The sequence below is a fragment of the Larus michahellis genome, chromosome 5, assembly GCF_964199755.1.
Source record: "Larus michahellis chromosome 5, bLarMic1.1, whole genome shotgun sequence".
Taxonomy (NCBI): Eukaryota; Metazoa; Chordata; class Aves; order Charadriiformes; family Laridae; genus Larus; species Larus michahellis.
In genome coordinates, this window is record NC_133900.1 from 59,129,001 (window position 1) to 59,141,464 (window position 12,464).

At 39.3% G+C, this 12,464-nt stretch overlaps 1 protein-coding gene across 14 annotated transcripts in view; it reads left to right on the forward strand.

Moving 5' to 3' along the window:
• JAKMIP1 (janus kinase and microtubule interacting protein 1) overlaps positions 1–12,464 on the forward strand; it is a 162,603-nt gene that overhangs the window by 127,786 nt on the left and 22,353 nt on the right. For 5 of the 14 annotated variants that reach the window (XM_074587564.1, XM_074587562.1, XM_074587563.1 and 2 more), the window contains 4 exons: positions 480–545; positions 4,288–4,356; positions 7,576–7,653; positions 9,258–9,461. In XM_074587564.1, coding sequence (XP_074443665.1) covers positions 480–545; positions 4,288–4,356; positions 7,576–7,653; positions 9,258–9,461 — 417 coding nt within the window. Of the gene's footprint in view, positions 1–479; positions 546–4,287; positions 4,357–7,575; positions 7,654–9,257; positions 10,241–12,464 lie in introns of those variants that run through there. The other 9 variants (XM_074587557.1, XM_074587559.1, XM_074587560.1 and 6 more) reach the window with 3 other exon arrangements.

The window sequence follows — 12,464 nt, forward strand, 5'->3', positions numbered from 1 at the left end:
TTAAAGGTAGCTTTAACAGTTTGCAGTCTTTATAATACTAGTTTTAAGCTCTAGATTTAGTTTTTAGTGTTGAAAGTTCTGATGCTCTTTCTTTGCATTATTTTTGTTAATGGGAAGTCTAGCTCTGAAATGCATTTGAGGAAGATTCACTTGCTGCAGGGCTATAGTCCAGTGAACTGGCATTTTTTTGTCTAGAAAAGGAAAATAAAATTCCAAAATCCCTGACAGAAACCACCTAATTTTCATTGAATGATGAACTGTTGCAAAAGCATTGTGGGAGTGGTGCACTGAAATAGAGTGGAGACTAAGTGCCCTAGGTCTAGCTTTTAATACTTTCAATCATGGGATCCTTTTCGGGTGTGTTTATAGAATGCTTAATGTTATAGCTGATTTATTCTTTAAAGTAAAGTTAAAATTTATTGCTTGCATTGAAGGATGGATTTCCAATCCAATTTGAAATGCCTCTTTTTGTATTTTAGAATTTGAGAAATGAAGAACAGGTTGCAATAATCCAAGCTGGGACTGTGCTTTCCCTCTGTGAAAAGGTAGAATTCAGTAAAGATTTTTCTCTGCCTAAAGGCTGACCGTGTCTTGTAAGAGATCACATAACTTTGCCAGGGAAGCATGGCTTTTCTGTTAAAAATGTTTCTTTGTCTGGATTTGGAGCATGTATTCATCCTTACATGACCGTTTGGATTGTGGTGTCTTGAGGTAAAATCAAATTTACAAAATAAACCCAATTTAAAAATAAAAACATATTTGGGGGATATTTTGGAGATATATAAAGTACTAAGAAGCCACTTAAGAAGAAAGACTTCATTCTCAGATGCGCCAATGTTCTCTGCTCTCTGGGAACAGGGTGCTGTGAAGTCCTCTGTAGGTTGTCCCACCATCTTCCATTTTGGGCCCGCTTCTGTGTGTGACTGAAAAAGCTCCGAGTGGTCTGTGGTCCTTTCCTCCATAAATTACTGGGCACAGATAGCAAAAAAGTAGCTTGCACAAGATAGGTAATCAGTCAGGTCACTCAGTTCTGCATGACTAGTTCTTTACTTCTCCAATTACAGAGAGAATATGATCTGTATATGAATAAAGATGACATTTAGCATTAAGACTTGCCTTTTTCTCTGAAGAAGCTTTGTCCATCCTTTTCATAGGTTTCTAGTAAATTTTTCCTCGATGCATTTTTGAAGTTCAGAGTCAGAACTTTAAAATTAAAATTTGAGCATTTTGTAATAATTGCTTTAATTGGTACAATTTTGGTAATCTACTTATCTTTTTGAGCATTTTGTAATAATTGCTTTAATTGGTACAATTTTGGTAATCTACTTATCTAAATATCTTAATGTAGATAATCTAAATTAGGTAATTTAATAATCATTGATTTAAGTGAGTAATTGCTATAAGTAAAATAAAATTGAGGAAAAGCACTAAAATATCTATGTTTTTCATTGCATTATAACATTAAAAAAGGGAGGGGATGATCTTTACATCCAATAATGAAAGTGGAAGAACCCCAGTACACAAGGCTAAGATAAAGAGCAAAACTGGCCAAACTTTAGGGACTGGACTGGATTATTTTTCTTGAAGTAAATTAGTGCTTGTGCAAAAAGTGCCACTGGAATTAGTGAGTTTATTTAATTGGTGTCAGAGTGGTGCAAAATAAGTTATCTCCATTAGCAATGGATCACAACAATAAATGTTTTGAAGTTGTATCAACTGGAATAGTTCCTTAAATGAATAGAAACATAGAGTTACAATGGATACTTTATTTGTTTATGCTAAAGTTGGTCTATAATTTCATTTGACATATTATTTTCCAGTTCCAAGTTTTCCTTAACTTTTTTTTTTTTTCCTTTGTGGTCTAATCATATGCTCTGGTTATTACAGAAATTGAACACTCCATCAGAAAGATGGAGATTTCGGTTTTATCTTCTGTAGGTAAATAGACTGCATTTAAAGAATGAGATGAAAATAGTTCACGTTATCTATGGACTCTATCCATTTTATGTCATTTTAGTGAAGTGCCTCACAGTTACCTAGTAAGTACAAGATGGTAGCAAATTGAATCAAGAGGGTACTGTGAGAAGCATGAAACCTTTTCGTCTTTTTCGTAGTGCACATTTGAGGTACAGGCTAATCAAGTTACTCTGATTTTCTCCATAACAGAAGGCACTATCCATGTCCAAAGTTTACTAAGAAAAAGAAATAGCAGAAAATAGTCTTGTGCTGTCCTTAACAAAACAAAAAAGATACCACCTTTCATAATATTGTGTTTTACAGCACAGAAAATTCAGACGAAATGTGATAAGTAAGACTGGGTGATAGTTTTAACATAAGTTCTATTGGGTGCATATACTGAATTTAGTTTAAAGGAAATTTAAAGCAAATCCACTGCCTTCTCCAGTGTAGTGTAATCATCTCAGATGTCCCTCTAAATATGGGCTAGATAGCTTCCCATGTGCATTCCTATAGTTCCTTAATTACAAGAAACTATCACATATCATCATCTCGTAATGGGACCATTTGGTAGAGAAATGGTACTACAGACATAGATGTGCTAGTTATATTCACATGTGCTAATTAATCACACTCAATGTTTATTCAGATCAAATTTTTATATTCAGCCACTAGAAGTGATCTTTTGGAAATCAAGCTGCCAGGCAAGGAAAGTTTCTGGGTTCTGCTGGCACAATTTCAGAAGCTTATTTTGAATGCTACAGCTGATTACAACTCCTAAATACGTGGTTGTCTCTTCTGTGCCGCTTGGTTCCAGAAAGGCTTACAGACATAGAAAGATCAGAATCAACATTTAGTTTGGCATATCATTCATACCTCCAAAAAAATTAGACCTCTAATTTTTGCAAATAACCCTTCATTTGCAAATATTGAGGGTAGCTGTGAGAGCTGCTGAGGACGTCCCATTTCTATTGATCTCAAGGATTCAGAATGCTCACTGTCTTGCCGAAACCTTCATCAGCAGAGAGGCTTTCCTAAGGAATATCTTCAGTCTGCCACCTTCAAAATGAGGAAAGCAAAGATGATATGAATAGAATCACTGGGGAATATGGTGTTCCTGTTCACTTTTTTCAGCTCTGCACAAAGTAGATAAAACAAGTTTCCATTTTTATCCAACAGTCTCTTAAATAGCGGAAGGTCCAAAAGGATGAATTAATTAATTCACATTTTGCTTATTTGTAAACTTATGTTTGCAGATTTCCTATCTAAATCTTTGGGAAAAAATGGGTATGTCATTAATTCCTTTGAGTCTGAGCCCAAATGAACTCACCAAACCCCTACATTTTAAAATTCAATGTGTAATGCTTACCAAAAGAATTAAACGGGGGTAATCCAGAGTTAGTAAGCAAATCGTTTGAGGAAAGTGATAGTTCTCAGTGGCAAAGCTACAGTTGGTCTTAATGGGATCTGTGACTACAAAAAGAAGTATAAGTCCAAACTATACTCTCTGTAAGTTAGTCATTGATCCTTATTGTAGACCAATAAGGAAATGAAACAAAACAGTTCAGAACTGAGCATTTCCATCCATTCTTAAATGCTGACTATAAATATAGTCCTGGTGACACTTAGTAATTAAGCAAGAACCTTCTTATCGATGCATTTAAATATTATGATATGTAATTTTACCTTTGGAATGCAATGGTCATTCTTCTTAATTCTGTTTGATCTGTTTATCACCAGAATGGTAAGGGATTCATGGTGGCAACTGCATGAACTTCCATCTCTGTCGATTTTATTGTTCCCTTTACATTACCGATGTTTTAGAAGTGAGTCTCTTCCCACAAAGGGTGCAGCAAACTGCACAAAATACAGGATCAAGTTTGCCACAGTGGCTTTTGTTTAAATTGCCTTCTGGAAAAATGCAGGACTGGTGCCCTGGAATCATGTAATGGTTTTGCAAATCAGGCCAACAGGCGTTGGGTATATCAAGTCGGAAACAATCAGGCTGATTTTGCATTCTTCACCCAAGTTTATTTTGTATCTTGAACTTTGCAGGGAAGGGAAGGGAATCAAAGGGAAAACCCTTTAATTTATCGTAGAAAAACAGCCTCCACGTGTTAGTCTTCAGTATGTTTCTACAGTCCTCCGTTCTGCCTGTGTTTTCACTACCTGTTTGTTCATGTCTAACTTCAAAGTGAATAGGTGACAAGGGGGAAGCACGTGCCTGGGAGTGTTGGCAACAAACTTGCAAAATGTTTGGTGCAAATTTTTCAGAAGGTCTGTTTTTTTCATTTTTTATTTTTTCCTCTTCACACTGCTTTCTTCACATAGTGGTTGAAACAGATAGAGGGGACAGAAGCTGCACTGACACAGAAGATGTTAGACCTGGAGAATGAAAAGGTAAGGAATGATAACTACAAATGTAATTCATCTAGCAAAAACTCATCTCAAGGCAATGTGTATAAACTTCATCACAGGTTGATTTGTTGCTTTTCTCTGCTTAGGTAATTTCTCCATGGTAGGTTTCTAGAACAATTTATTGTTTGTATTCTTTGGGATGGGAGGCTACTGTCAAAGGTATATAGAACAAAAATAGCAAAATATATTCAAATTAGGACATGAAGGCATAACTTTACAGAGCATATGAACCAAACAGTGTGAAATTGTCTTTGTGCTTTCTCTGTGTATTAATTTGTCTGGCAACAGCATCTCCTTTTTAATCTTGGGGTCATGTTAGTAGAATTGTCAAGGATATTCCTTTGTTCTCTGGTATTCACCTTCTGGACAAGTTGTAAAGACCTCTTACTCCAGATGACCTTTCTTGCCCCGAGGTCTTCATGCTTAAAGGCAGAATGTTTTCCCAAAAGCAGTTCTGTCTTGTGTAACAAACTCAGTGCCATACTGACCTTATTTTTCCATATGTTGAAGAAAGAGTTTTGGAATGAGCGTTTGGTTTTATTGGTTTACCATGCATGCTGGGCTTCCCATCTTCAAATGGTTTTACAAACACTGATTAATCCTCGCCACACCTTTTACAGGTAGATAAGTAATCAGCATTACATTCACCTTAAAGAATGGGAAACGGAGACAGGGAGGTTAAGTGATTTGCCCAGGGCCACTGAAGAAGTGTGTGTTTGGGCCACAATCAAAAAAAGGAGTGCTCAGACTGTGTTCTCTGTTGGTTGTAGCCTATCACACTGGTTATTCTTTAACATAGGTATGATCCTTTCCACATTTAGTATTTCTTTATTTTTAACTTTTGTTAAGGTAAAATGCAAAGGTTTTGGAGAGGCAAAGTGCCCACAAATATTAGATTCTTTTACAAAAGGATTTGGCAAGCGATAGGGTTTTTTCTAACTTGGTTTATTATCTTCCCACTTATTATCTGTGATCTTTTCACGTCTTACTCTGGATAGCCCTGGGTTTATTTGTTTAGCATAGCAATCTGAGAGTCTGCGTTGCCAATGATTGACTCTATACAAATACTATTGTATTGTGGCACTTTCAGAAGGGCTGAGCACTGGCTTAGTTGTCCTTGGAACCCACATGAAGAGTTTGAGATCCTATTCTTGTTTCCTTCCCTCTGGCATTTTGTGGCCAGCTTTTACAGTAGCTTTTGGAGAAGCAACATGATCAGGGCCAGCTGCGTTGCTATTGTGGGACTTTTTGGTAGCTCTGACTCTCTATAGTCTTTGGGCAAGTCAGCCTACTTCTTTCATGTCAGTCACTTGTAACCATGTTAGGACCAGGCCTGTCCTTTGCTTTGTGTAACACAGCTCACAGTGGTATTGCATCTTGTACAACAGCCATGTAGTTGTTTCTGTAGTCTACATAAGAAAATAATGCCACCTAGGTAGTCAAGGTGGGATTCACTTGCATAAAAATGGTGTCTAATGCCATATTACATTCTTAAGAGTTCTGAAGATGTCTACAAGGGGCCGAGAAATATGTCCTGCAGGACCTGTTGGAGACCCCTGCTCTTCTGGACCAGCAGCTGAAGTAGCATGCCCTAAAATGTCTATAATAGCAATAGATGCCCATCTGTGTTAGGTGAATTCCAGCCCCAAGATCAAAGTCTGACTTAAACTTTGGTTCTACTTTCAATATTAATTCATAGGTAATTAAAAAAACTCCAAGTTTGCAAAAAACCCTGAATAACAGATATTATAGTTCTTATACAGAGAACAAACAGCAACTTATTCCTCTGGATCTTCTAATTGCTGGTCTTGTATGTTGCTGCTATTGCCAATTATGAGCTGTTCTTAACAAGTGTGAGGTCATCTGTAGTCATTTTATGCTCTGAGCCCCTCCCAAGCATTAATTTGCTGATTGGTATGGATTTGTTTTAAACCAGATGTTTGGAGTGAGAATTCATCATCATGCTTCATGCTTAGGCAAATTCTATGCCAGTGCTACACAGCTGACAGAAAAACTGTCAGGAGTCCACATATATGTCTGCAGGTAAAATTTGGCCAAATAAGTGACTTTGGGGCAATCCCATATCCAATAAAACTAACCAGACCAGCAACATGTGATTTTTTTTTTCTTTATACTGTTAATAAAAACTACAATCAATCATCCTAAGAACCCTATGTATTTAATTTGGCATTTATTCTATATGTTGGGAAATGCATGAGTTTTTTCCAACGTTCTTTTTTCTATTCAACATATTAAATTCAATCAAAGGGCTTCTCTGCTTTCTGAAGGACTACTAATTTTTTTGAGCATGAAAACCTGCCTTGAAAGAAAAGTTGGTAAAATCAAGTAACTATTTTATGTTCCACTTACTACTCTGAAGGCATGTTTTGCAAGAGCACGGTCACCAGTCAGGTCTCATTTGCCTATTCAGGCAACCATTCAAACGCCCACCTCTTTCTTGCAACATTATGCTTTTGGATACTGAGTTCCACTGAAATCCCAGCCCATGTTTTTGTATGTATGTATATATAGACACACACACACGGGTATATATATATATATATGTGCATAAAAAACTGTGGAAGTCGTTGAGTTTGATTTTTAAAAACAAAAGCAAAAAATCCCTGTAAATCCTAGGTATGTTGAAAACTTCTTCAGCTAAAGTCACTTAACCTCTCTGGGCCTCACTTTACCCATTTCAAATTGGCTTCCTACCTTTCCAAGTTGAGAACTGAGCTTTTACTTCTGCTTCACTAATGCAGACAATATAGATTACGGTTTCCCCTGTGATTTCCTTAAGGGCGAGCACTGGATATTTGCAGTGAAGCAGTAAAGTGCCCTCATGCGTGTTTCTCTCTTTCCTCCCTTGGCCTGTCCTGGGCAGGTAGCAACAATTGGACCACACGCATGCACGTTCCCATTCACCTTTCAGCCTTTGTGTGCACTTCTGTCAGGTCAAGGCAGGTTGTACACTGGTGTAGAGGTCTCTACTTTATAGGTACAACTCGTCAATATGATATGTGTATTTCAAGTGCTAATATTGTAAATTTGCTATTCCAAATATCCATAGGATGAATGCGGTCATTGGCTATAGATATTCTTTGCTTTCAAGAGGAAAGCTCACATAAAAATGATGGCATTTATGATTCTTCATGAATTAGTATAAAGAACAAACACTCCCTTGTTTTTATTATTGCTCAGGACCTGTTCAGTAAACAGAAGGGTTATTTAGAGGAAGAACTCGACTACAGGAAGCAAGCTCTGGACCAGGCATACATGGTAGGAAAAGATCAGTCATTAAATTTTCATGTTTGAACAAGTTTTATAAAATACAGGGTGTTTTGTTATTTTTTTCTTTTAATTATATATAGGGTTCTTTTTTAATTGATTTATTTTTCTGCCAGGCTAGGAAATCAAATACTACTTAAACAGAGACCTAGGAAATGGATGCTACTATTTAGAAGTGTAATGATTTTGCATTGCATTTTTTTATTCTAAAATATGTGAACATCTTGTTAGTACATCTGGAATGGGAAGAGCTGGTCTACATGTGCACAAAATTATCTCTGGTAAAATACACCAGAAATTACTTTAGAACTTTTCCACTTTTGCTTTTTCCTAAGCATTTGTAAATATTACTGCTGCTAACCTATCCCAAGTTGGGAATGTCTGTACTTCCTATGCGATTCCTTCCTGTGTTGTCCTATCCAACCTTACCTTTCCTAGTTTTCCAAAGGGAAGCTGCAACCTTACCTTCTCTCAGGCTAAGCAACAGTTAGGAATTATCTAAGAATTGGTAAAACTGCACACCCAGCTTTGTCAATAGTGAGACTTCAGGGAATCAAAATATAGTGGCCTGAAGGATTATTTAGGCATTGTAATGTTTCTTGTGGAAAATGTGGAAAATATTTTCAGAAAAGAAGTAAGGTCTAGTGCTCAGAGCAGATAAGAGACAAAAGGAAGGAGGCTCTATTTCTAGCACTGTGACCTTGGGCAAGCCATTTAACCTCTCTGTGCAGCTGTTTTATGCATCACTAATATGGATTGAATTACCTACCTCACAAAGGTGTTATGAGGGCTAAAGGGATGTTGTCAGATGCTCTTGATGGAAATATTTTCAGTCTGGATGCTGGTTTTATAATAGGATCGTACTAACCCCCGTAATCAGGGAAACGCTGCCATGATTCCTGCCTTTCTTTACTCTTGGGAATACAGTTCTCTGTATGAATGTAAAGTTCTCCTGTGCTCTCTGCTTTGCAAAAGTACTGCAGTTTTGGTCAGTGCATGAGAATCTGGTTAGGACTCTGACAAATGGCAAGAGACTGATGAAGGATTAGTGTATGCAAGTATACAAGCGTTCCTCTCTTCATTCCTTGTGGCAACTTGGGACTAAGCCAGCGACATAGACTTTGAGCAATGGATGGCAGGACAGTAGGGCCAGAGAGAGGGAGACAGTAAGATTTCTGTTGTTCAGAGTTCTCTCTGTGGGCCTTTTATTTTATAGGATGGCGTAACAATTCAGTTGCAGTTGAAGGGAATCTGTTTGTTTTCATTAATTTTCTAATGTTCAGCATTAGAGACTGGGGTTTTGTTACGCGTTGAGCACAGACCTATCATCTGAATCTTTCTTAAGTAGAGGAAATCAATCATTTACTAGAATGGGAAGCATTGCCTGGGTGTAAATCAGTGCCAGGGGGCTATGTGCACTCTGTGTGGAATGCTCCTCACTGCTCACGACTGCTGCTTTCTGTCTACCTGTCTGTGTCCGTCCTTCCTCCTGCCTAAGGCTTCGCTTGCTAGCCTTCTCCTCTAGCTGTTGGTGGGTCGTTTGCTTGCTGGATTCAAACGGCAGCCTTGTCTGTATGTGATTTGGGTTGCATTAGAAAATCCAGGAGCTGGAAGCCACGCTGTATAATGCCCTGCAGCAGGATCCGGGAAGGCGGGCGAGCGAGTCGCTGACCGAAGCCCAGAGGGAGGATTTGCGAGCTGCAGTGGAGAAGGTGCGGCGGCAGATCCTGAGGCAGAGCCGTGAGTTTGACAGCCAGATCTTGCACGAGCGAATGGAGCTGCTGCAGCAGGCACAGCAGGTAATCCCGGTTCCAGCAGGTAATCCCGGTTCTCTCCTCCCCCTTGTTGGTGTTACCTCTGTGGTTGCCGCCACTGCCCATAGAACAGCATCGCTTCACCCTCACCTCGTTGAGTTCCGCTTAGTCTACTCTGTGTCTTGCTCCCGCGTCAAGGAGAGGAGCAGCGTCAGGACCCGGTTGCACTGGGCATGGTACACACACCAAACGAGTCACTGTCTCACTACGAGGTCCTGTTGCACAACCTGTTCCATGTGTGTACAACCACACAGTCTTCCACAGGACTCCAAGGGGAGCTGGTTGCAAGTTTAAGGCCTAAATTAGAAAAAGCTGGAATGGAAGGTTGCAAGGGTGTAATGCTATGAAAAGAGGAAAGGAGGAAGCAGTAGTTACAGGAATTGAATTTTTTCATTTCCCCCCCCCTGCTATTTCTTTTAGCTATTTGTGAAATCTTTTAAAATTAAAAAAAAAAAAAAAGAAGAATTCATATGAAGTCTTTTAAGACGCCATTTATAAGCTTTCCTGGCTTTAAATTAGTTCAGAAATGCCTTGTCTGTCTAAAGAACTTGCTTAAGGACGAATACCGATAACTTGAATTCAGGCAAGTTCCTGGCATGGGTGGTAATTATTTTCTAAAGAATCATTTGGTAGGATTGCTAGTTTTCCTGTGCAAATATTCAGGGAAAGAAGAGAGCTGCATACCTCAGGGTGTTAATTATTGTTCCTAAGGATTTTGGTTCCTCATTATAGTAACCTCTGGAAGATGCAGCCAGATGTCTTACATCTTGAGGACTGCCCACCAGTTGCTCTACCTACTTTCTGTGCAAATCTGGAATTGCATATTGTAAATGCCAAACTCTGCTATGCAGATGTGTTCGGCATGTTGTTGCTATCTCAGATGCTGGTTACTGGGGCAAGGACTGTGTTTAGCTTAGTTCAAGCTTCTCGCTATTCAGGTTGGCTTCGTAGATAAATACAGGCCACAACCGATGTAACGTACTGACCTGGCACTGTTGTGTTCTTCTCCTGTCATCTTGCAGAAGTGCTCATGGTGCCAGTATTAGAGCTGAGCTCTGACTTCCGAGATGTCTCATTTCTCTTACTTCTTCACTGTGTTCCCCGAGTTGGGAACATGTAACATTGAGATCAGGAGATTAATTTTTTTTAATGGGTGTCCGATCAGCGATGGTGTACAGAAAGCTGGGGAAGGTAGGCACCAGCTGCTGCTAAAAGTGTCAGAGAGTATGGTATGTATATGAAATTTGGTAAATAAGGATGGAGCCAGAAGTTATTAGCTTAATGTTATTAGTGTAGCTGAAAATTAGTGAGAATGGGCATTTTGCCAGCCTCTTAGACAGTCTAATTTCCTAGCCAGATATCAGGGGTTTAGTTTGGACTATGTTCTGTTTGGTCTCATGGACCGCTCACTAGCAGGCAGAGCACTTTAGGTGCACATCTGGAGCACATCTTCAGTTGAGTTCAGTTCACGTATTCAGATTGGTCCACAACATGAAGTTAAATACGATGAGCGTGGAAGAAAACTTCGTTTCTGCTCCGAATAAAAATGTTAGTGTAAACATATCCTCATTAGCTGCGGATGTTTTTGTACCTGTCTCCAGATCCGTTCTATACTGTGCCATTAGAGTTTCGTGTTGTGCCCATCTCATTAGACATGCTAATGTTACAGCTCTGCAGGACGTGTTAAACTGAATTCTACTGCTTAATAAGGATCTAAGTATTTTAGTCATCTATTTTTAACCCCTCATAGTAGACAGAAAAGCAAAGGCAAAGATGGTAGTTAATTTGCCTGGGGTATGGGAGATTGACAGATTGCATTTGAAATCCTTTGCTTAGTTTCTTCTTCTCAGTTGTTTTCTTCTTGAAGGTTGTATTTGTGGATCCTTATGGGACCAGTGGTCAACACTGATAACCTTGTAGTTGTATGCGAATGTCCATGGCTTAAAAGCAAACAAACAAAAACCTCTAGCACAGATCAGTAGTGTCACGGGGTTAATTCTCATACAATTACATTCATCTACATTAGCAGATGACAGCAGCTGAAATTTTACAAAAAACGAGAGCATACCTGTGTTGTCAGAGTCCTAAGGTATGGATGAAGCTGCTTTAAGTATAGTACGTCCCTAGATGCTACATTAAATTAATCCCCTCTTTTCTTTTATTGACATTGCGGCATTAGCAAGCACCCATTACTCTTTATTCTGGCAAAACTGTAGTCTAGACTTGGTCATATTTGTACGGTCCTCGGTGCCTTTGCAGTATGCACCACCCTTCTTACTCTGCTGAAGTGGAGGTTACAGAGAATGACATGACAGCATGACGGACCTGCAAGACTTAGTACAGAACGTCCTTGTTACAAACACTCTCAAACTTTCCCTGAAACAGAAACCATGTATTAAAGACCCCAAGTTCTCCAAGTGTGACCAGTTCCAGACGGCCTCTTTCTTTGCTTCCATTACCTTCTGGTCTGCCTGATACAAGGGCTTCAAAAGAACAGCTCTGCTTATCCTGGCACGCTGGCTGCAACCTTCTCTGAGTCAGAGTTTCTGTGTCAGACATACAGAGTGGGGGTCCATGAAGATCTGATGATGCAGAAGGAGTTCTCTCCTTCTGCATGTAGATGGCCCTTGACCATACTGCAGGATGCCAAAGTGGCATGTGATGAACGCTGCAGGTAGGCCTGCAGGGTTTCGTAATAGGTGAACTGCTTCACACAGGGACTTTGAGGATTTAGCTTGTGAGAAGCGGGGTTTATAGAGCTGATAAATGTTCTTCCTGGGGAATGTGCTGTCTGAAAGGGACAGGGGCATGCATAAGAAAGTGGGTAAACTGTTGTCCAAGTGTGAGCCTGTGCTGCTTTATGTGTGCTGCTTTGTCCAGATATAAAGCCTTAGTTCTTAGCCACTGGGTATTGACTTGGTTCCGGTGAAACAAATATATTTTAGGATGTTAGGCCCTGTTTTACATTGGTAGGTCTGTTCATCTTGG